General features: G+C 35.9%; 1 protein-coding gene across 3 annotated transcripts; it reads left to right on the plus strand.

Annotated features, from left to right (window-relative positions):
- Positions 1 to 26116, plus strand: LOC121422863 (VPS35 endosomal protein-sorting factor-like). 3 transcript variants are annotated; one of them, XM_041618085.1, is made up of 31 exons: positions 1 to 70; positions 2741 to 2831; positions 3265 to 3498; positions 3928 to 4047; positions 4619 to 4649; positions 4965 to 5047; positions 6628 to 6756; positions 7681 to 7765; positions 9075 to 9249; positions 9443 to 9490; positions 10663 to 10756; positions 11788 to 11865; positions 12499 to 12621; positions 13591 to 13637; positions 14239 to 14350; positions 15423 to 15539; positions 16102 to 16155; positions 17187 to 17267; positions 17905 to 17967; positions 18652 to 18737; positions 19527 to 19607; positions 19996 to 20059; positions 20530 to 20628; positions 21236 to 21313; positions 21652 to 21766; positions 22184 to 22323; positions 23330 to 23495; positions 24247 to 24362; positions 25161 to 25310; positions 25824 to 25938; positions 25988 to 26116. In XM_041618085.1, the coding sequence occupies exons 1-30, from the start codon at positions 54 to 56 to the stop codon at positions 25920 to 25922; spliced, it is 2976 nt and encodes a 991-aa protein (XP_041474019.1). In that variant the 5' UTR covers positions 1 to 53; the 3' UTR covers positions 25923 to 25938; positions 25988 to 26116. The 3 variants fall into 3 exon arrangements, with proteins under 3 accessions (XP_041474019.1, XP_041474018.1, XP_041474020.1); XM_041618084.1 differs by having other exon boundaries at positions 25824 to 26115; XM_041618086.1 differs by lacking the exons at positions 1 to 70; positions 2741 to 2831; positions 3265 to 3498; positions 4619 to 4649 and having other exon boundaries at positions 3963 to 4047; positions 25824 to 26115.

Genomic DNA, 26116 nt, shown 5'->3' on the forward strand with positions numbered 1-26116 from the left:
GGCGTAGATCTCATATCACGTGATGTGCGATTGGGATCGGTTGCTGAACGAAAATGGCGACGTACGAATGGTAAGTTTTATCTTTGCATTAGAAAATTACAGACAATACATTTTCTTATCTCGTAAAATAAAGTAGATAAATGCTAAGTGTCAATGTAAATTTACATTTCCAGTTAATTGTGCACCGTTTTACTTTGTGAGAGCTCGAACGATCGGGTGTGCGAGAGAGAGATCGATTGGCTGTCCCCACGCATGGGATTTCATGTTCGCAAATTTAATGAGATGACGATTGGGCACATGACAACTGCAGTTGAAGCTTGAATAGACTACCCAATGACTGTGCATAGACCCTAACCTTAGAGGTCTACTCGTTACTTTGCCACTGGCAATAATCGGCAGTAGAGGTGCTGGTCAGAAAATTGGGATCATCCTAGACAGCTGGCAGCCGTCTGTTTCGAGGAGTTTTTAACATATTTTTTTCTCCTCGTACACAGACGGCTCGCTAGCGTGCAGCCACCATTAGGGGACTTGCAATGCAAAATCCCCCCGTCGGGGCTCTTCAATTTTTGTCTTTAATGAATAAAATTTTTGAAAATAAACGCTACCAAAATGCAAATTCATATTCCCTCTTGGCATTAATTGCCAAAAAACAGAAAATTAAGTTAAAAGGAACAAAAACAGTGATTTACCTCGGCTGTCACGCAAATTCACTTCCCCGTTTTATCCGATCTTAAGTACATAAACATATGGCCATTGAGTCCCCTGTACAGATCGCGCTAGAACTTCGGTCTCTGTATTTGGTGAGTGAAGCCAACGGAGTTCAGCTGAACAACCAACATAACAGAGACCGAATCTTTTGGTCTAGGATCATCCCAGTAGTCACTCATTCAATGAACAAGGTTATAATATAACCTTGTTCTCAGTTATATCTCCATGTGTGGCAAAATAAGGGTGGCAATGTTTGGCTTATTTTCTCTTTTTCTTTAGGGCAAATGCTTGATTTTTTTACACTGACAGTTTTCATTACACCTATTATTCATACTACTTGGCTCTTATTTCAAAATGATTCTTTAAATCATTTTTTTCTTAATTAAAAATAGAGATAAAAAAATTAAAATTTTCTTGTCATATTACTTTCCACCAATAGAGGGCGTACACAAAAATATGCCCAAAATTCAAGTTTTTGAGCGCTCTGGTGAATACAAAAATTATTCCCAAGTTACTAATGAAAAATAAATTGCAACTGTATGAAAATTAGTAATTTTGGTCACAAAAGTGATATTTTAATGATTTTTTGAAGTGTGTGCTCTGTCCAACATTGGCATACCATAGTCTTCTTCTTCTTCTTCCTGTAAAGTACAGACTGCCGTTGGCATATTATCGTACTTGTGCTTGTCAAGTGCCCAGATGAATAGTGCAAGTAAAAATCTCTACAAAACTATGTGCGGCTAAAAACAGAAGAGGTCTTAACGAAGCCTCCTTTGCTGCACCTCCTGCTTGAAAGACGCAAGGGAGGTGCTGTGAACTATCTTTGCTGGGAGTGAGTTCCATATTCCCGGCTCTCCCAGATCACCATCTATTTTTCACGGCTTGCCGTATATCTGTGATATACTTGTGTTCTGGCATATACTTGTGTTCTAGTCCTACCTGTAGATTCACCACAGGCAGGGTGGTAGCAGTGAACAAGTGCCAGTAGTTAAGTTACAGGCATACGGACTGTCTCAATTTTCCAAATTGATTTCTTGTCAAAATGAAGAAGAAATCTGTTAGTTACTTGTTACTTTTTAGGAAAGTAAAAAGTTCATCTGTAGACAAGGGTTGACATCAATCAAGTGCACTAGTCAATGTAAACATATCAGATTTCATAACAAGATTATTGGAAGACGGCAAGCCGTGAAAAATAGATGGTGATCTGGGGGAGCCGGGAGTTGTCAGTTGAGGTCACTGAATCTATTTTTAGCACTCAATCCCTGTATGATTACCGTTCATGTCTTGCAAGGGTAAGCAAAGACAAACTTTCCCCATAAACGAGGGCAATCTCAATTTATCAAGACATGATATGTCTTAGTTTATGAGGATATTCTTGTCTTCTGGGACAATCACAATTTTGGGACCGGCACCTCTACTGATCGGCTGTCTTCAACCTTCAATTTGGAAAAATAAAGAGAAAAATATTGGCGTTAATGCAGTTTCGCACATCCTTAGTGCGCCCCCAACTAGAGTATGGCTGTGAGGCCTGGAATCCATACACAGTCATAGTCACGAACCTGCATGAGCAAGTACAAAGATCAGCGGCTCGCTTCTTGTACTCAGACAACAGGATTTCCACATCACCTTCCGCTCTTGTAACGTCACTGGAATGGGAAGCACTACACACACGCCGAATCCTTGCCCAATGTTCCCTCTTTCACAAAATCAAAAGCCATTCCTGATGTATAATATTGCTGAAATCCAGGTGAATCAGAATCATCGATAAGATATTTTTATTTGCATCGCTCTGACTCACTCAGCCCTAATAGTGGTAATGGATTACGATTGGAAACATAAGTGGATAAGCCCTTGAAAGAGCACAAATCATAAATCACATCCTCTGCTTTAAACACTGCAACACCAACACTCATCCAGTTGCTGAACAGGATTTGAGACAAACCTCCATAGAAGTAGAAAATGATGAATGGGTTTAGTACCAATTTTTTACTCAGTGTTTACTTTAATGTGTTTCTGTTGTTCTCTATCCTAGGCATGCCAAACCTAGAGAGTATGAAGCTGAGAAAAGGAAACTCTTGCTGAAAGGTGATCTTACTGTAGATCATCCTCTCAAGCCTATAACGGTCAGTACCCTGCCCAGTCTTACCCTCTATTAACAAAGCAAAAAAACCTTAGACAATAGACTTACTGTGCACACATTTAAAAGAGAAACTTATATTCAGAACATTTGAAGTAATCCTTTTTTTTTACTATTATTATTTATTTGACCAAATCATGATACAAACATAAATTACCCTTATACATGGTAAAAACAAACAATACAGAATGGAGCAGTACTACATGCGGGGGGGGGGGGGGAGACCCAACCATTTCTCATATGTAGTAAATTGAAAAGAAAGAAAAGTTTCCTAATTATTGGAAACAAAATCACTATTCTATTAGAAAACAGATTGTTTTGTATGTGAGACCAAGTAAAATATCTGACATGACTGTCATCTGTTCTTATTAAAAAAGTTCAACTAAACTTATTTTGTTTCTTCTCAATTTCTGATCCAGGTGCACGTGGCTGAAGCAAAGCTTCGCAAGTCAACTGGCCGCACAGGCACCAGCACTACCCCTAAGCAGGATGTTGCTGCTAAGAAAGCAACCTCTCTTGTTGATCCGTTGAGCAGTGCCTTGGAAGGCAGTGATCCCTTGTCACAGTTTGCTGCTGCAGCTGCTGCCAAACCCAAGGTGGACCCACTCTCTGATCCTCTGTCTCTTGCACTCGGTGCTTCCAAGAAAGATGCTGTAAGTTTACTTCTACTTTACTACAAATAACTCATTACTACTAATGCTAATTTGATTATTGGTTGATGTCGTACACGTAATGAGGCATTGATTTTGCCTTACCCCTATTTAAATGTTTGACCAGTAATGACTAGTCAAATACAATCATGGTTTTGAGATTTGTGGATTTATCAAGTAACAAGGAGACCAAATCATAAACATGTTATTTACATCATTTTGTTAGCCATTAGTACGATTCACCACAATATCTTTTAAAACAGCCCTAGATGTCCCCCCCCCCCCCTATAGATGGTCATTTTTTTCTTAATTACTGTGTCATAAAGAAAAGCTCATTAAAAGAGAACTGTTGCTCGGTTAGCAACATTATAATGAAGATCCCTGGACTATGTCTGCACAAAATTATTGATCTATGTTCTTATTTTCTTCCAGACTGATTCAGCAGCTCAAGGGGCTCCTAAAGGACTGGATGACTCCTTTGAGCCATGGTCTAGTAAGAAAGCTGGTATCCTGAGCAAATACACAACCTCAGAGAAACTTTCTATCACAACAGTGAGTATCCAACAACACTTGAGCCAGTTTAACAGGCGTCATTAAATCTCTATGTGTACATGTATTTTATCCATGGTATCACATTATTACAAACCTATCAAATAGGTTGTTGCTATGTAAATATAAAAATGTATTGTATAATTTTTCCTGTGGACACCTTGTTTAGAGGAGCTACTAGAAGCATTCCTTGAGTGTTTCTTTTTTCAATCATTATATTTTTTGTCAATGTTTTCATGGTTTCTGTAGATATAAATCTATTTATGATCTCCTATTATGTATTAATGTGTGTTATCTTTTATATGATGTTTATTGGAATGAATGCCATCAATTTTGAATTTTAATTTATGCCTCTATGATAATTGCCTGTAGAATTAAAACAGTAAAGGGTTGCTCTCTTTTGTCATTGTAACAATAGACTACTGAAGTGTGTATCACATTTCTACATTTTGGATTAAGATACAAGGATGTTTGTATTCATTATGGAATTGACCATCAAGGAGTTTGCAAAATAATTATAAAAAAAATCAGTAAGGTAGCATTTTCATTTTCAGTATTTTTTGTTATGTTTCAGAGCTTTTTATCACCTGCTGATAGAGAAAAAGGTGAGTAAAATTACGGATAAGAAGATCAATTATGATTAACATATACATGTACCTATACACAGTGAAACATGTTTCTCAAAATACAATGGCTGGCACTCAAACAAACTGTAAATGATCTCCCTCAAGGGTGTTATGTTCTACATTCATCATGAATCTTTGTGAATTGAGTCAGTTCGTTTGAATGTTGTTTTTTAAAGAAATATTGTGCCACACATGTAATATGAATTATTATCTTTATCATCACCTCGAATGTCAATTGAATGAAAATCAATCGCATGAATTTAAAACAAATCTTGCCTTGCTTTTTTTTTTCAGTGACGGTGAAAACTCAGGTAGTCCAAGGCACAGTCACTGACAAGGTCAAGAACAGACTCGAGCAGCTTGATGACTTTGAGGAGGTAGACAAAAACTTATTGTTATTTTGTTTTATTTGAAGTCGGGGTCCTTTAACACAAAGCTTAGTGATTGATGGCATTGTTGATTTGTATGATTGATTGCACATAATAATCAATGTAATCAATAATAAAACTTGGCCCTGTGATGAATCACTAATGTCTGTGTAACTGGACCCTTATTTTGTTATCCCTGGATTGACAACGTACAGCACGGCTCATTTGGGTTTGGAATTTCTTGAAAATCAGGAAATGTGAAAATATCGGGAAGTTATCAATTTTTAGATAGTGTCAGAAAGTAGTTTACCCCAACCTTATTTGTGGTTATCATATCAAATTTTGAATCGGCCATTTGTGGATGGAACCTTTTAATTTTCCTTGGAAAATTAGGAAACTTGAATATAAATGTACTCATTAGTTTAATTGCCTAATACAAAAGCTGCTTAAAGACAGTGGGAGGTATTCTGATAGATATGGCTAAGTTAACTCTTAACATGCCACGCACACTACTAACCCAATGCCACAGTGCTAATCCGAAGCTAATCCCCTGTGCCAGCCACAAAACCCCCCTGTGCCACATTTATTTTGGGATCGCGAGTCGTATTCACTCCTTTCAATAGTCATAATTTCAATTGCTTGTAACTCTCAAACGATTAGTTTATCCACAAAATATTATGTAGTAAAGTTGTAGGAAATTTCATACCCCTTATAATGGTGTCCTCATTATATGGATTGGTTGTTATCTTTACTGCTAAAATATGAGTTGTATCAAGTAATTCCATTTTGTGGAGTGTTTCGTATGGATCAAAAAACCTAGGTCTCTTCCCTCTCAGAGGCGGAGCCTTATACTTGTAAAAAATGTAGAAATACTCGAAAAAGTCGAATGTAAACCGCGTGAGTAAGTTAATCTGTCAGAAAGCAGAGTTCGCACTGCACACAATAGTGCTAATTACGGCGTGCATGCGATGCGCAATACAATGCAAAACGGCGTAACAATGATTGTAATTCCGAATGTGCGCAGTCATGCACGAAGCAGGCGAGGGTAGGAAACAATGCAAGCACAAAGCAATCAATAGTAGGCGTGCGAGCACGAGTGTGGCATGTTATAGTAGGATACGTAGCGTGCACGAAGCACTCAATGAGTTAAAGTGGAGGTAACATAGACCATGATTTTAAGGAGTGCCAATGGTCAACTTATTCACAAATAACAATATTTATACCAAACACAACAAAAAGTTTTAGAAAAAAAATGATATGGGTCATGAAATGGGAAGAATAGGAAATGTGAAAATCCTATGACAAATTTGTTCTTTTCTACTCAGATGGACATTGCTCTTGGCAGATCAGTGTCCGTGGATATCACGTTTTGTAAGATAGAGCCCTTGGAATTGTTTCATGAAAAGACCTGACAGACGATTTGTCTAAGAAGTCCTGTTTTATCTGACAGATACCACATTAAATGTGCTTCTTAGCCAATCAAAATCAAGGAATGTTGTCAGATCTGACAACATGTCAGATGAAAAATGTTGATGAAATGCTCCCCTTGGATGCACCTCATTGTTTCCTCTTCAATTTTGCTCCTATAGGGTTCTGTGAAAGAGATGCTGAATCTCAGTCAACAGGAATATGTCTACCGTATCGAGGAGCTTAACCAAGCACTTATCAATGCATGGGACTTAGATCAGAAAGTCAAGGCTCTCAAAATAGCCATTCAGGTAAGATTTATTTTACTAAAGATTGATTTAGTTCTGGCTGCGAGTTTTGATTGGGAAGGAAATATTCTACTTGAAGGATAGATCTGTAGTCATAATGGCCAATAAATCCTGCTTATAGTACTCTTATACTGCTTTACATGTATAGATTGTGTGACATTCCTTCTATCAATTTTCACAAATTTACTGTCGTCATCTGAAATTTTTGAAAGACCAATCTGAATAAAACTTTGCTCAGGGGCATAAGAATTGTTGCCAGGCTTTGATCCCTTGATTTTCATGTGTGTAGTCGGGCTGTTCACCATAGACCACTTGGCCATCGTGTCTCTGCTCTTACATGATTTAGAGTGACAAAGTAAGCTTGTCCTTGGAACTTGTGGGCTCAAATTCACAAAGGTAGTTTTGAAAGAGTCCATGTTTTATGCAGATTTCCTGTATAAATTACACTTAATGTAGCGGGCATTGGGCGTGTGTGTAAAAAATGTCCAATGCTGATGCACGTTTTTGTCAGTGTGCCAAATCGATGCCTGTTACCATGGTTAGATATGCTATTTTATTCATGAGTCCACTGTTTGAAGAGTGGACTCATTAATAAAAACAGTAGACTCGTGAATGAACTAGCGTGGATATCCACGGCAACAGAAATTGATTGGCGCATTGTGACAAAAGCGTGCATCAACATTGGACATTTTTTACACACACGCCCGATACGTGCTAAATTAAGCGTAATTTATACAGGAAATCTGCATAAACCATGAACTCGACCATGGGTTTTCAAAAGCACCTTTGTGAATTCAGGCTGTGATGTCTCATCCTCGTGACAGTAATTCACCTTGTCAAATGCATGGTTTTCATCCTGTGTTCCTAACCCTTTAATTAGGAGTATTTTAGTATTTTATGATGTCATTATCTTTATTTTTTCAATAGTGTTCCAAGCTTCTAGCTGATATTTCAGTAATTCAGTTCTACCCCAGCAAGTTTGTCCTCATCACAGATATACTTGACACATTCGGTAAGCATCAGTTCTCTGGAGATTAAAGTGGTAGATTCAGGATTATGAGTCAAGGATCAGGGATAAGAGAAGGTGGTTTCAGACCGCCTCGAAGTTCGCCAGTTCCAGGTATTCTCTGATCGGGAAATTTACCCCGATCAGAAAATACCAGGTATTTTGGTAATGTGAAAGCAAACTACGCGTAATCTCCCCGAAAGAAAATACCCGCTAAATAGTAGGTACTTGGCGAAATTACGAGAAGTTTCGTGGGGATTTTTCCAAGGTCGCAGGTATTTTGGCGATGTGAAAGCAAATTACGGGAACTTTTATCCCAGCGTGTCGTTGGACGCGGCGGCGTGGGTGGCTGCTGGGCTAGAGATTTTGAATCTCCCGCCTTGCCTGCTTATCAGACCACACTGCGCATGCTCGTAACTTCGGGAACTTATCCCGAAGGATGTGTTTAGGGGCGGTGTGAATGCAGGAATAATTAACGGGTATTTTTTAGCCTTAAAAAGTTCTCGTAATTTAACGGGGATTCTTGTGATCGAGGCGGTTTGAAACCGCCTAGAGAAAGGGGTCATCTGCGTACAGAGAAGGCGATGCACATAAACTCTCTTGAGATTGCAGTGGAATCTGCATTTTTTTTTAAGAGCTAAAGAGGAATAGGAAACCTGTAAATATGTTCATCCATCAGGGATAAGTGTAAGAAGAAAAAGGAGCAGGATAGAGTATTAATACTTATAAAAAAAATAGTGATCATAATTAGATAAAGCTAGTGAGAAAAAGTTTGAAGAGAAATTCCAGTAGTTGCAGTAAACACTGATTTCATGAGAAAGTCTGTAAAACAAGGCTTAATTGTCAGTATAATCTTGAAATCTACGCTGAAAAACGTTCAGACTGAAGATCCCCAACACAGATAAGCGCACGTGGGACAGTGCATAATTATTGCTTCGAATGTTGGGCCCGACGCTCTACCCGAATCCTCTGCTTATTTGCTGATTTCTCAGCAATTACACAATTTCTTCCAGAATCCTTTGGCACATACGTTTCATTTATACAAACAGACACTTTGGTGGTCATTTCATTGAATTCTGTACGAACTTATTTTGATATCGTTACCAAAACTAGCATTTACTTTTAAGCAGCACTGGAATGGAGAATATGTAGGGACTGCCTGCTGTCATGCATAAATCAAAAGGCTCTGGTAATGTAATGGGTGATGAGAAATATGTATTCATACTTATGTATATATGCATGATTTAGAACTATTATTACTGTCATTAAGTACCGTGAGTATGAAAATGTCTTTCCCCTCTTTTGACTCCACCAGGTCGTCTAGTCTATGACAGGATCCGCAAGAAATCAACCTACCTTCCTCCAGGTAGCTCCACCCCTCAAGTCCTCCCTGTTCACTTCACCCCTGAACAGGTGCCTAACTCAGCCAAGGAAACCTGCAGGAATTGGTTCTTCAAGATCGCTTCCATCAGGGAACTCATCCCAAGACTGTATCCTTAATAATCACCCTACATATTTTCAAATAGATTTTAATCCATGCTATACATTAGAGCCAAACAACATATATACAGATTAAAGATAATGGGAATCAATAAAAAGTACTCAAGGCTCGTGTGAATGTCCCCAGTTGACATCATTGTCTATCATGTTATCTAGTTTTATTCCTTGACATCAGATAATCAGTTATGTAGAGACAGCAATATTGAAATGTTACAGCTTCCTAACATCAGGGTAAGTTTTGAGCGATGAGAAGCGCTTGTTTTAAACAAGTTTTCTCCACTTAAAAGGCTTTCTCAAATGATGTATGTGGAGTATGGTTTTGATTAATACACACCTAATTGGTTTTCAATCTTTATTTTTTGGTGGTCGAGGGGGTGGTTGAAAACATCTTGTTTGTTTGCATTTTAATGAGCATCTTCAATTGCATTTTTTGTATCAAAGGAGAAGTGTAGTAACCAACACTTTGTGTGGTCTAATTGGCCCAAATTCACAAAGGTGGCTTTTAAAACCATCGGGTAACCCATGGTTTATGCAGATTGCCTGTATGAATTACGCTTATTTACCACGTATATTAAAAAACGTCCAAAAAATGCTGATGCATGATTTTGTCACAGTGACACTTGTTGCCATGGTTAAATAAAGCTATTTCATACACGAGTCCATTTTTTGAAGACTGGACTCTTTTGAAGACCGGACTCATTAATTCAAAACAGTGGACTCATGAATAAAATAGCGTGGATAATCACGGTAACAGGCGTCAGTTTGGTGCACTGTGACAAAAGCATGCATTAGCATTGGATATTTTTCTTAATATACATGGTAAATAAGCATAATTTATACAGGAAATCTGCATAAACGATGGGTTCAACCGATGGTTTTAAAAACCACCTTTGTGAATTCGGGCCACCGAGTGTGTGTTATAGATATCTAGTCTTGAAATATACCTTTTGAGTTAATAATGAATAATATATAGAATGAATGAGCATAGAATTTTATTCATAAATAGAAACTAAAAAGTTCTCTTTAGAGGAAAGTACCTGTTTTTCTACTTGGTAACATAATTACTGTGGTATGAATGTATTGAGTAGGAGATAAGTATGTTATTGAGGTGGGCCTATATTACAAGACTACACTGCTATTAACATTGCATTATGGATACAAAACCTGGCCAGATTTGAGTGGTTGGGGACTTGAGGTGGCCCTATTAATTCTACAGGTTTGTTTCTGCTTTAAACCATTATTTTATTTTTAATCAATATTTCTTTGCAGTTTCTTTATGTGCTCAGTATTACTTGTAAGTACATGTATTCTTCTCTGTTTCTCTCCATGGATAATGCAAGTGATTTTTACCAACATATATTTTTTAAATTCATGCTCAATCTTCTTAATCATTCCAATCTCAGGGAGTACTCTCAAGCATTGCTTAGACTGACCAATCAGATGCGAGGAATTGGTGACCCTCTGGTCGCTATCTATGCCAGAGCATACCTTTGTAGGGTAAGTTAAAGATTGTCAAAGCTCAGCTTTCATAGGGAATTGGACACCATAAGATTATTCAGACAGTACCAGGGGGCCGTTTCATAAAGCTGTTCGTAAGTTAAGAGCGACTTTAAAGAGAAATTCCAGTAGTTGCAGTAAACACTGATTTCATGAGAAAGTCTGTAAAACAAGGCTTAATTGTCAGTATATCATCAAGGATCTAGATCTGGTACAGTTACATAAACTGAACTTTGTGAAATCTTGAAATCTACGCTGAAAAATGTTCACACCAAAGATCCCCAACACAGATAAGTGCACGTGGAACAGTGTATAATTATTACTTTGAATGTCGGGCCCGACGCTCTACCCGAATCCTGTGCTTATTTGCTGATTTCTCAGCAATTACACAATTTCTTCCAGAATCCTTTGGCACATACGTTTTATTTATTCAAACAGACACTTTGGTGGTCATTTCATCGGATTCTGTACGAACTCATTTTGATATCGTTACCAAAACTAGCATTTACCTTTAAGAACGACTGGTGAACATTTCTTATGTGCTAAACCATCGCCAATAAATAAACCATTTACCACAAGAAAGGATCGCCAGTCGTTCTTAAGTCGCTCTTAACTTACGAACAGCTTTAAAAAACACCCACCAGGTTCAGTCTATCACCCAGAGTGGAATCATATTTTATGACCAAAGATGTTTTGTATATTTATATTCCCCCATTACCTTCAAGAAGAAGAAAATAAAAAACAAAGAAGAAAAATAAAATGAGGAGGAGGGCAATCCTATTTAATATGGACCTCCTACCTAGATACACATGTGTATGGAACCTTCCTGAAATTATGTGTCTTTGTTGGTAAAGTAAGTCTCACTTTTCGTGGTCTGACAATGTCTGTAGCAGGCAAAGGGTTACTTTAATGAGGGGTAGCTTAATTCCTATATTCAACCATTGCAGGTCACATGTTAAGGGGTAGAGTGCATAGAAGTGTTTTGGTTTGAATTATGCTATGATTATTTCTTGTTTTGTTTGTTTACTTAGGTTGGAATGGATGTTGCCCCCAACGCCCGTGATCATCTCATTAGTAACTACTATGACTTCCTAGGCACATACACACAGGTATATATATGTTTCATGATACGGCTCATACTCAATCCAACATGTAAATTGGTGAATCTGATATATCTGCAAAGTTTTATTATTAAAGAAGATCTTTTTTTTGACATTTCTTTCATAAAACTTTGCTTATACTTCCCTTATAGTAATATTTATACAGATCCTATCAGAACCCTCTGTGAGAAAGATCCATTTCCTTATTTGATAAGAAGTAGATGACATTTTGTGGAGAAAGTGTATACATTATGTGCAAGTGTGCCAGAATTTGATGACCAGGGTTATATACCAGCGTGTTGGCTCAGTCGGTAGAACCCTGTTTTGCATTCAACAATTTAAGGAGCAGAGCCTCGCTGATCTGGCCCTGCAAAGTGACTGCTGGGCTCATGATCAATAAGGCAAAATTAACTTTTGTAGTATTTATATATCTAATATTTACTTTGAACAATAAAATAAGGATATTTGAATATACATATAGTCATAAAGTGCTCAAAGATGGCAGATATATAAGCACCATATAGAATTGAAAAAAAGTGTCTGTTTTAATACACACCCTTGATGAAACACTTACCCCCTCCCCATTGCTCCATCTTGAATTACATATTTCTTCTGTTTAATTTGGTTTGTTTTTACCTCTAGCTTCAAGGTGATACTGTACAGAATATCTTAGCAGTTCAGAGACTTGACATGACATCCTATCTATCCCTCTACTCACCGGCTTTAGATTGGATTCTACAGTCAGTAGCATACAATGCATCAGAGGTAAATAGACTTTATTATACAGTAAACAACGCATTAATGCTGTATGAGGGAGTGTTTCAGGAAATTTATGTGCAATCATTTTATTTGGAATCAGTTTCAATTCGTCGCACGCACCACGAACCGTCCTCTTTGCGCAGATACAGTGCGCTATCGCGCCTTGCGATTTCACCACGAACCGTCCTCTCTGCTACGATGCCCATTGTGGCATAAATCATTCACTTCAAGAAAATATAAAGATACGGGATGAAACTATGGAACCTGAACTTTTAAACAAAGACACCAGTAAACAATTTGCTCACCTTGTAGGTGCACTTATTGCTGGTTTTAAAAAAGGTTTTCTTTAAATGCGTCTTCTGCAAAACTAACTTTCGCATCGAAGTGGGTAGAGAGGATGGTTTGTGGTGCATGCGACGGATTGATAACTTATTTTCATTCGATTTCAATTGCAAGAAAATTATTTGCTCTCAATTTCATTTGCAATCAATTTTGATGGAAAATCTGGAACTGATCAATCATTTCTAATCAAAGCTGATCAAAAGGGATTTTCTACTACAAGAGAGAGCCATATTAATCAACTGCAAATTTGCAATGGATTGTAAGATTTGTTCTTCATTTTGACTACTAAAAATGATTTACAATTGATTGCAAATTTGTGGCAATGTTCTCTTAGTCTCTTTGGATGTGTTTTTGTATTTTATTTTATCAAGAATTTATTCCAGCATGATACACTTGTTGCATTTATCTGGCAAGTGGAATGACTATTTGACCATAAGATTGTTTCACCCTTTATCGTAAAAAATGTCATCTGGCATGGTTGTGTTTAGTCTCTAGTGTCTAAGGCCACAAGTTTGAAGGTTTCCCACGCAGTTTGTTTTTAGGAAAGACAATAAATGAAACATTTGCAAGTATGAATCAATGGATAGTCATTTCAAGTTCAATTTAATTATTTTCTTTCTTCAAATCTTGCAGGAAGTCTTGACGGAGATTTTGGACAAATGCAAGAAGCAGTGTAACAGGTAACATGATTAATTTGAATATTAACATATTTGTTTTTCTTTGCAAAAATAAAACATCTTTAGTCATGACTAAACTGATGTATGTTTTGATTCATCCAGGAAAGTCAAATATCGATGGAAAAAATAGTCATGATTGTAATATTGAAGTTGGCAACTCAATAGATATAAGGATACTGTCTTCTTTGCCTCTGAAGAAGATTCTGCTAGGATCGAAAGCTGAGGCCCCTTTTGACTCTTATATACTCCATTGGCTCCTTTTTTTAGATAAGCAGTTTACAGCAGCTTCTTTTTGCCATTCACAGAAAAGAAAGAGACTTGCAAACTTTTGACTCGAACATGCCATATTAAATATATAAAGAGTTCATTAGTGACATTGTAGACTGGATTATGGGGTTTGAATGCATACATATAACTTTTCACTAAAACTATATGAGCATCGATATAACATGCTGAAATGGACCAAGGCTGATAAAAAAAATTAATTGCACTATTCATGATTATAAGCTATTCAAACAATGCTATTTGATTTTTCGTAGAGTTGTATTTATTGGTCCAATTATAAATGATTTTCTTATTGGTTTCTTACCTTTGATTGTTACAGTGCATTGCTTCTGAACTCTGTCATGTCAGCATTTAAACCTGAGTACATCGGTAGTAGAGCAATAAAGTTCATTGAACTCATCAAGGAAAGTCAAGAGGAAGGGTTCCCTAAGGTAAATCCATCCTAAGGTTCTAGGTGTATGCAACTGACAGGGGGAGGGACGTAGCCAAACGAATATATGGGACCTGTTCATTTGTGGCAGATCCAGTCAAGACACGACACATTACCTTGTACAGGCCGACCATTATGCATAAACAAATGCTATAATCTGCATTTGTAATGCTGATAATAATGATATAAAGCATTTAAGAACACTATACATAGTAACTATATCACAGCATTTTCAGTGTATATCAAATACACAAATCTAAAAGGTTACATCTTTGTTGGATAGAAGTAATTTTTCAATTGTTTCTTAAATCTATCATGAGCAGTTTAAAAATAAATAATCTTAATGCATTGGAACAACAACTACATGCACTTTATATATTTTTACACCAGTCATTGTATTCTTGCTTGTCCCCACACAATCAGAGTACTTTCTCCACTCCCTTCAAATAGCATTTTGTCTAACTCGGCTGGATCAGCTACTGTCGGGGGCAATTTTTTTCCAATATTTGTGGAAGTACTCTTAATGGGTGATTTCAGATGTGGTGTTGGTGCTGATGTCGGTGTTTATGTTTAGAGTGAGAATCATCAGGATGCTGTACTTCAAAACTCCAAAACTGACTTTGGATATATGAAAATGATAATATTGATACATGTATGTAAAATTTTGTAACATCACTCAGAAGTTTGAGGTTTTCCCATGCAGTTTGTATTTATGAAAGAAACTAAATGATGAAATATTCCCAAGAATTAATCACTCTGGATCGTTATTTCAAATTTCATTCACACTGTACTTCAGTGTGCGCTGCAGTCAAACAAATTTTTCATATCCGTCCATGTTTCTATTAAACTTCGATAGAAGGTGGTATTCATACAAAATTCATAACTTGAGTGTTATGGCTTGTGTTTTTTGCACCAATACCAGAGGTAACAATGTTTGCCAAATAACCTATTTCATCACCATTAAGTAGCTCTGTTTCATGTTGGGCGTTAGGCTAGTTATGTGCTCGTTTGCACCAACTCCAACTCTATACTTTAAGTCATAATGTAATGACTATTAATATCTTTCTATTTAGCATAATCTATACCGATCACTGGGTACCAATCTGACCATGACAGATCCTCCAGAACAACAAAGATTATCTGTTCTTAATGAAGTATGGAAAGCTGTCATGAAGCTCAAGAGCCCATCGGTAAGTTAAGTGTTATTATGATATTCTCCTCCTCCTCTTCTTCCTTGTTCTCTTTTCTCTTCTTATTTTTTTTCACCTTACATTTCTTCTATTAGAAGTGTTAATACAAGTTGAAGACGTCTAGATGTAATTATGATAGTATTTGTAGTCGTAGTTGTGGTAGCAGCAGAAACACAGCCTTTGTACTGATATAAATTTATAGTGATTATTGAAGCTTAAAGGTGCATTTACTAAATGTTTGCTGCCGTTTGGTGAGCCAACATAAAAATACTCTTATTTACTGTGCTCTGCAGATTGTCTTTATCCTGAACCGGTTAGGCAGACCGGTTTTATATGAACCATCGCTGAAATAGTGTAGGCTGAATTTTTGTATTACATGCATTATAGATGCAATCTTGTACCATCATCCTCATGCCTATTTGCACTTTGTATACCATAGGTGGTGATTAGTTTATAAGAGTTAATTGTTTTATTGCATTGTGTTGCAGGGAGATGCATTTTTGAAGACTTTGCATTTATTAAATGAAAGATAAAGTTTCTATTCTCTCTTTGTTTTGTGAAGGATTACATCAGTTGTGCTGAGGTCTGGATTGAGTATCCCTGCCGTCATTTCACTGTAAGTTATTGTATCAAACTTTAGGCGTAGATAGGATTTAAATTTGTTAAAGATAAATGAAAGTAGTTGCAGTAAACACTGATTTCACAAGAAAGTCATTAACACCAGGCTTAATTGTCACTATAACATGTCACTAGATCTGGTACATTTACATAAACTGAACTGTGTGAAATCTTGAAATCTACGCTGAAAAGTGTTCACACTGAAGATCACCAACACAGATAAGTGCACGTGGGACAGTGTGTTATTATTGCTTTGAATGTCGACCTGATGCTTGACCCAAATCCCATGCTTATTTGCTAATTTCTCAGCAATTACACAATTTCTTCCAGAATCCTTTGGCACATACATTTTATTCATTCAAACAGACACCTTGGTTGTCATTTCATCGGATTCTGTACGAACTCATTTTGAAATCGTCACACAACTGGCATTTATCTTTATTCTAGATGAAATTGGGCAAAGTTTTGTAAGACATGAAGGGGAAGGTTGTTTTGTAAAGATTCAAGTGTAACTAAATTTCCCAGTTGGACATGTATGTGGTTTATAACACAGCACCATATTGGTCAAATCATTATAATGGGATACAATGCTGCGGCATGTCCATTAGTGAGATTACTTGTTACACTGTAAGTAACACGTATGTCTTGGTGTCCAACCATGACTTGAATTCATATTATTATTAATTCAAATTATTATCAGATGACTCTGATGATCTGATCTAGAATTGGAAATGAAAAGTTGAACCAAGACAACTGGGTCAGTTGGTGAGAAGCAAAGATGCTAAGTCTGTCATTGGAGAATTGGATCTGGAATGAATAATAAAAGGAAAGAGTACATGTATTGACATAACAAATGCACACTACGTATACATCATTAATTTGATTTAAGGATATGTAACATAGGGATTGGAGGAAGGATTGTTGTCATTGTGCAAAAATCTGTAATCCAATTGTTGAGGGAAAGTTAAGAGTTTTTTAAGTGATGATGATGATTGTGATGTTAATAAGTTTTCCTTTTTATTTTTACAGAAAAAGGAGGTGAATACAATCCTTGGTGATATCATCAAACACATGACACCGGATAGAGCTTTTGAACAACACTACCCACAGGTAACAAATCAAGATTGAAGCTACATTTATAACTTTGCTTTGAGGGAGTGCTTGACACTGCGAAGTAGAAGTTTAACTGTTTGCATTTTGTCATGTGTGTCACAGAATTAATGACAATAAAGTGGTGGTGGTGGTGTAGGTGGTGGTGTTAATGATGTTGATGATGATGATGATGATGAAAGTGGAGGAGCAGGGAGAAAAGAAAAATATAATACAAATATGATGGTTATTGCAAAGAAAAATCAATCATGTAAATGTTATTTATAATTTATACGTCAAAGTACAATTTTATATCATATGAACACTTCTCTGATCTGATTATGTGGCATGGTAATTTCAGACTAAATTAGAAATTTTGCTTATAATTTTATGTCATTTATTTATTTCTTTAATTCAACGCAATTTGTTATATCAGCAACACAATCTGAGCTGGTAGCTTTACAAAATAGGCCAATATTTTTGTAAGTTCAACTAGATGGGGAAATTGGCAAGAGCTTAACATTGAAGTGGAAACATTCTTGAAGAGTGACTTCTGAAACGTGTGAAAATGATATCACCATGCTTATGCTTATAAGTGATACAGTTAGCACTAACTAATTCTGAAATAAACTCTATTTTAATGGTATTTCCCTTTCAGCTCCAATCTGTGATGTCCAAGGTTTTATCCCACATGCACAACTTTTCAATACTCTTTGTTATGGTAAGTGGATATCTTTCAACACCCTCCTATGGTATTAAAGCTTACTTCCTTATAGATGAATTCCAGTCTAAGTGATTTGTATCTTAGGATATTTTTTACACAAATCACCGAGTAGGAAGAAAAGTACATAAGCAGATCAACTTTAGGTGTTGTGCCATTGATGTACATATCAATATTAGATATACACCTATTCAGTGAAAGAAAATTGATCAGCTTTTCAACCTTCCCCAGAGTATGCAATTGATTTGTGAACATAAAAAAGGTGAAAACATTTGAAACGGACTCTGTCTTTGTCCTTCCACTTTCAAATATATCATGTGGTAATAATGATTTTACTTGTTAATTCATTGAGTTTTGGTCCTGTGCGTGCATAACATCTGACTATGTCTGTATATCTGTTACTATTTACATGTTATGTTTGTGTGTATACAGTAACTGCTAACCATTACAAAATTTGTAGTTGTAACAAAAATATCACATGAATACCAAATGGAATCCAAAGAGTTCAAATTCAGGGCCAAAAAAAAAACTGAATACACATGATGTTGTTAGAGGGATATGTCTTGCATACAGAACTGAGGACCTTTTTTCTTGTCAAATTTTCCTAATATAAATCACCATTAATCTGATTTCAGTAGAATATTTATACATAATCATGTTTCTTTCTCTGTTTTCTTATTTCAGGACAAGTTTCTTCCGTTCGTTGACATGTTTCAGAAGGATTCTGTGAAGGTTGAGATTTGTAAGACAATCATGGAGGCATTCTGCAAGTAAGTCTGATTGACATTGATTTCAGTTATTCCTTTTGTCTGGATTATTTGGGATCATAATATGGTTGGAAAGCATTGATGTTACTAGATAAATGTATGCCATTGTGCATCAATCATTAATTTTTCATAGTAATTCAGACATTCCAACCATTCCCTTTTTAGAGTATTTTTTCCTCGTTTTTGCTATATATGTAAGTACACCATTATTTTTTTTGTATGATTTGTTAATTATTTTAAATTTCTGATCATGGAGTATGAATTATACACAGCGCGTGACACTAGGGCAGGTCCGACAGGCCCAGACCGGTAAAAATCACTATCGGGCCAGTAGCTTGTTGCATGAAAAGAACAAGTAAATTCTTGCCTAGGAGCATATGTTTAAAAGGTGAATTATCAAGTTTTCAAGTAGAATCATTTCACATGTTTTTTCACCGATCTCACTACAACTGGCTGGCGATTGATACGTTGAAACAAATTTTTAAAAATACTCTTTTTTAGTCAAAAAATACTTTTTTTCCTTATAAGAATATTTGTTTTGTTGTAGAAAGTTTGCAGGTCTGGTAATAGTAGTTTTGGCGGTGATTTACATGATGATTAAGCTAAAGATACAGGTGATCATGGTTAAGATTAGGATAATGATGACGAGGTGGGTTTTGTGAACTCCTAATTGAAATATATCTACAGAATTTGACAAACATTACTCACAGTTATCATGAAAATTGTTGCTTTCTACAAACACGGTTTGAGTAACATGTCATTTGTGATTATTTATATATTTTTCTTCTGCAGATACCAAGAGGAACAAACAAGAGACCCAGTCATAGTAAACGCTGTCATGTTTATCTGTAAGACCATGCATGATTCTATCAAGTAAGTGACAAATGTAATGATATTGGATGAAAAACCTTTGTCTCTCATACTTTATTGACTCCAGAAGCCAAATTGCTTTGCCTGCCATAGAAGTTTACCTGTGTTGGTCCCATCTGATATATGATCCAATATGTTATGAAGATCAAAATTATTTTTAGATGAACTCATTCATTAAATGGTATTTTGGCATAAATATATCAATCAAAAATTCTGATTTGAATTTTTTTTCTGGGGTTCAAATGTATGTGGTGTATCGTCATTTTTGTGCAATAGTACATGTACCTCTTGATTATGATATGGTCAGATGTAGGGTTTGAATTTAATGGATTTGTAATACTCTGTAGTATGAAACTGTAATGCAACTATTCTTGACATTTATACTTGACAGTGCCTTAACTCTGGATGATGAGAGGAGAGATATTGGAGCACTGATTTCTGGCTTCATTCGGAAGGTAAACTGTCATTTAAGTTTAGCAACTATCCCAAAAGTTTTGGAACTCTTTCCCATCTAATTTGTATTTGATTAACAATGAATTGAAAATCTCTTATTTCAATTTAGTACGTAAATTTTGATACTTTCATACTTTGGTTGACTCATCAGAATAAGTTGATTTTGAATAGGGGTTCACATACAAAGCTGTATTTGGATTTTTTTTTTGCATGGGGTTTGCAAAATAAGAGGCTAGCTTTTCTCTTTTTTAATAAGTATTTATGTTTGATATCTTGAAAATCTTTGTTCTCTTGGATAGTGTTTTCGATGTATCCATTCTAAAGTTACATTGTGATAATAAATGTGTTAATATTTTGAATAAATATATGTGTATTAATGATTTAGTTTCCATACAGGAAAATCATACTATAATTGTTGGTAACACCATGATACTTTACATCTAATAAATCTCTTACTTCTTGAATTCGACAGATAAACTATGGAAGAGACTTTGAGCAGCAGCTATCATTCTATGTAGAATCGAGGGCTAACTTCAGCAATCTTGATGCAGTATTGGTCACACTTGTGCAGGTGAATTATATATCTTTTTTAAAACAGAGTGTAAAATGATTCAAAGAAAAGTACTTTTATGTCGATATACATCAGTAATGCACACATATGTTCATGCACTATAAACAAATTCAGAATTACTATTCATTGTCATCATATAGTTCTGTAATAAAATATACATTTCTTTTTTAAATTCTATGTTTTTCATTCCCAAAACAATACTTTTTCAAAGCCCAAGTGAACCTAGAATGCTTCTATTGATGAAGCATTTCATTGACACATCTTTTGTAGGTCACATGATTAATTTTGTACAAATAATAGCTGGGTCTCGTTTCACAAATTCTTGTTATGATAACAAATGCACAATTTTAACAACAAATTTGCTATCAGCCAATCAGATTAGAGGATTTTATTAGCCTTTAATTGTTATTGTAAATTTGTTATTGTAACAAGATTTATGAAACAGACCCTAGGTGCGATTATGTTAGTGGTGATGAAGTGCAATTGAAGGTACTTACAATGTGTGACAACATTTGCATTACTTGGTGCATACCCGAGGTGGCATTTCTTTTATTATGTACCTTTAAATCCCCCCCCCCCCATTGTTCTTTTGATTTGTTTTTGATAGTGTGTGAACAGTCTTGCTGCAGAAACATGTGCTGTTATGAAGGGTAACCATTCAAGGAAAACATCTGCATTTGTTCGGGTAAGGAAGCACAAGTTGTATTGTTTCTGTTTATAGTTTAGTAATGATCATTGTGATGATGATGTGGTGGTGGTCGCGGTGGCGGCAGCGGCGGTGATGATGATGATGGTGGTGGTGGTGGCGGCGGCGGCGGCGGCGGTGGTGGCGGTGATGGTGATGATTGTGATGATGGTTTTAATGATGAGAAAGATTATAATGATAATCATAATAGTTATAATCATGCATACACAGCTTGAATAGCATTGAAATAAAAGTAACATTGTCAATTTGAAGATTAGAAATGATAAAATTATTGAAAAAATTCATTGTCTTGAATATTAACTGTTTTTATATTTTAGGCATGTGCTGCATATTCCTTCATCACCATTCCATCAATAGTGGGTATCTTTCATCGTCTAAACCTCTATCTAGCATCAGGGCAAGTAGCTGTACTCAACCAAGCTCTTACACAAGGTATGTCTTTAATAATCATTAAATTGGCAACTATCTGAATAATTCACGAATTGACTTAATTGAATAGTCATTAAATTGACAAACAATCAATGCCATCCTTTATATCCATGACATTTAGCCTAAGTTCTGTCCATTATGGAACGGGGGGGGGGTGCTTACTGCGGTGAAAACCTGTTGTGCATTAAATGATCTGTTCAACTGTTCATCCGTAAAATAAAATTTAACTTGACTATGAAAAAGAATATTTGCAAATAAGATTTGAAAAGTGTATATCCCATACAAGTGGTTCGTACCAAAATCTTAATAAAAATGAAATATGTGAGTGAGAAATTTAATTACTTTCTGTGTGATTATTGCAGTACTTCCAAATATTTTTTTTATGATCAGATGTAAGATTGATTTTTCCCTTTTGTTTAGCCGATGCTTTCTTCAAAGCTGCCATCAGTTTGATACCGAGTGTACCTAGAATGCTTGAGATTGATCGTAAAATGAGACCAACTGAATCTCTTCTCCTCGGCTATGTGAACAATTTCCTCTCCACTCTACTAACAGTACCGGTAAGTAACAGCTTGTCAAAGGTTTTCAGAATGTTATCCATTGTAGATATGTAAGAATCATGTAACTGGATTGATTGCTCTTATGATCTTGGCAGTCAACAATGAGGTACCCGGCATCTGAAAATGAGAAAAGGTATTCAATTCAAGGCTTGGATTATGTGAAGCGTTAACTGTTTAGGCTTTACCGTGTAAGAAATGTACTTGAATGGTACTTGTCTATAATGCATTTCTTAACATTTTGCTTAATTAAGCAGGGTTTAGGCCAAAATTCATTCTGAGAAGCATTGTCAAGTCTCATTAACGATATAAATGGGTACCTAGTAGGATACGAAAGCCTATGTAGTTGTTTCTCTAAGTTGAATTCTTGGAATGCTCCTCAAGGAGTGAAGAAAGTGCATACATTTTGTGGGTGCATGTCAGGATCCATTGACCAGAGTAATCTGTAAAGTGATTGGAGACACCCTCTGATCTATTAAGCGCTTTATAAAAGTGGAATATTATTATTATCATCAGGCCCGAGTCTGTCATGCTTTCATACAAACCCTTGCACATTGAGGACCCTCTCATCTACTAGATCTGCCATGTAGATAATGGTGCAATTATACACTGGTTTTACCAAGGATGCTGGTTAATGACCTGTCCATTTTCCTCAAGCATTGTGTTTAAGGTCCATAGGTAGATGGAAATAACAGTGCTGTGCTCATCGAGGACGGCATGGTTTACAATTGTATGTTGTGGTCCTGTCTTTGCCTTTGGCCTCGGAAGTCTGAGATCATTGGCCTGTCCGGTTTGGCCTTTGCCTTGTCTTTGTCCTCAAAGATTCAGGGCTTTACCTTGGCCATGGGAAGTCTGACCTTATCCTTGTCCTCAGATGTGTACTAGTAGTCCTTGTCCTTTTCCTTTTCCTTTTTCTTTGAAAATCCATCCCTTGCATTGTTCACATTACTAGGAAATAATACAAATCTGAATAATATTGGAACACATTCTATCCTCCCTCTCTTCATAGGATAACCCAGAGCAAGGATGTCTCTATCTCCTTAGGGGTCTTCTCAATGTGTTCCAGGACTACGCCTGGGATACCCACAGTGATGCTAAGGTCCGTGTCTACATGAATGTACTCTGCCTGCTCTCAGCTCAATCCCAGGACCAGTATGCATACCATGTCAAAAACGGTGAGTGGATAAAGGACCATAAAATATGCTTCATAAAAAAAGTAGAAATGAAATTCTATCCTACTTTGGCAAAAGTAGCATGTAACATATTGACCGAAATTGTTTACATTTCAGAAATTTATTTCTTCTTCCAAGTAAAGTCTCTATAAAAAAAACATTTAATGCCACTATTAAGTATCACTGGTTCTCCATCATGTTAATAAGTTGGTGTGTATGCAATTCATACAGTTTGTGGTCATTTGCAGAGAATTACACTTTTCCTTTTGCCAAAGTAGGACAGCTTTGTTGAGGTATACTGTTTAAAAAAAAATCTTTTTACACCAATCATTTGCTATTTCTAATGATAACCAAACAGTTGTTATGCAGTTGTTTGTTAATAAGTTGATATGGTGTGGAACATGGAATTTACATGATGTTTCAGTGAAATATTTATATGTATATTTATTGTGTTATATCGTGTTATTATTCGACAATTGAATATAGAGTCCCTTCAATTAATTTGAGTATGAAATTCGATGTAATAAATTGATTATATCTACGTTGTACATGCAGAAGGCATTCAAGTTTATTGTGCTAGTATTAGTTTCCCTGTCTTTACTTTGTAAATAGAGACTTATTTATGCTTGTGATATGCATCATGAAAGCAGCATATTCAATCATGATTTATAAAGGTATAATTAGATTCGATAGTCATGCATAAATGAATATCTGTGTCATTCAAAATATCCATGTTTGTCTTCATTTCGTTTAGTGGATTCAAATGACGCCCTCTATGGCAGCGATAGGAAGTTTTTAGGAGAGGTCAACTCCGTAGCTGGGACCCTCATCCTGTCTATCCTTGACCACTGCAAGACTCTTGGTCAAGATGTAAGTAAAAACATAGATATATTAACAAGAAATAGTTTGTAAATGCTCATTCATGTCTCTTGCAACTTGCAGCTATGTATGTATCAATGCTTTCATGTTTAATTGTATAAATGTGTAATTAATGATTTTATATCAAAGTGGAAAATTATAAATTTCTTTGAAATCTATAGCTCCTATACTTTTCTATTAAACAAGTATTCTAGATCCTTTTGCAATTGATGAAATAACTATGTGAATAAGCTTTTTGTACAAGAATCAGGGTAAAAATGCTACAAAAATATGATTTGCTTACATACTTGAAAAGAATATCCCAAGAATTTGCTACTTTCAGAGATTGACATGAATTCATTTGATTTTAAGTATTATCATAAAAAATGTCTAATCATTACAGAACAGAATTTTGCATCATTCTAGGGTGGTGGAATTCACCCATCCTCTTCAAAGCTTTAGCTCAGCAAACATTATATGTATCACATAATAAAAAGGACTGTATTAATGTGATAAGCAGCTGCTTCCGGTCATTGTTGAGTATTTGGTATATCCTGTAAATACCCCTCTTATATTATAGTTTATAACATCCTGGTATATTGTAATATATTTGTGATTTGTGATTTGAAATTTATTTTCATTAAAATTGTGGAGGTTCTGTGATTTTTGTATGCCTGTCCTAGACGGGACGTATTATTAATGTTTGCGCTCATGTTTTGATTTCCATATTGCATTGTCATGTGGTCTTAAAGATATATATATAAACTCCGGAACAATCACAGTTGTTTTTTAATCATTATTTTGATCTAGGTTGGTTTGAAAAGACAAGCAGTGATTGCTAGTGAGTTCTTTGAATACATCATTCTCCATGGAGACATTGATAAACCAGCTATGTCTGGACTAGCCCTCAATCTTTGGAACCTTGCACAGAAGAATGGCCAAGCCGACACAAAATACATGGTAAGACAGTAGTGATATCAATAACACGGGCTGCTGAACCAGTGGGGATGGGTAGCAAGGGGGGCTGAGCTTCACCCCCTCCTCTTTTTAAAGTAAAAATTTACAAAACATGAAAATTGCTATCTAACTACAATTTTTTAAGGGAAAACACACTCAGTCCCCCCCCCCTTCAAATATGCTTTGCAGTTCCTTGATGATTATTTATTCCTCCAGCTATCAGCGGATCAGTGGTTTTATTAATCATGGTGGATGAATTGACAAATTGTATATTTTTCTTTTCTGGAATGTGAGAAAAATTTGTCAATTATCAGGTCTCTACATCAACATTTAAATGCATTTTGTTGAAAGTGTAACTCCATTTTACCTGGATTCAACAATGTCTTACTTCTTTTAGGCCTTATTCTTTCAATTCAATTTTTTTTATGAGATAAAAAGACAGCTTGTCTAGGTAATTAATGAAATAATTTTTTACTTGCATGTATTTTATGTTTTTATTTCCTCATTCTGAAATAGGTTCGTCTGCTTGAATACGTGAAGCGTAAGGGTGGCAAACCAGGAGGGAAAGCTTATGCAGATTTATCTTCTAGCATGACATTGCAGACTAGAACGTAATATGAAAGTAACATTCCTTTTTGGGGGGAGGGGGGAAGGACCATGTTCACCGATACTTCCTCCCCCTTTTTCTTGCATACCCATCTACATGTAAATGTATACATAGCTCCAGTCATCTTTAAGCGATAAATGTATCCCTTTTTCTTACTCTCCTTTCTGGATACAAATTCAATTTCCTTATTTTTATCATCTTA

This window comes from Lytechinus variegatus, chromosome 10 (assembly GCF_018143015.1).
Source record: "Lytechinus variegatus isolate NC3 chromosome 10, Lvar_3.0, whole genome shotgun sequence".
Lineage (NCBI taxonomy): Eukaryota > Metazoa > Echinodermata > Echinoidea > Temnopleuroida > Toxopneustidae > Lytechinus > Lytechinus variegatus.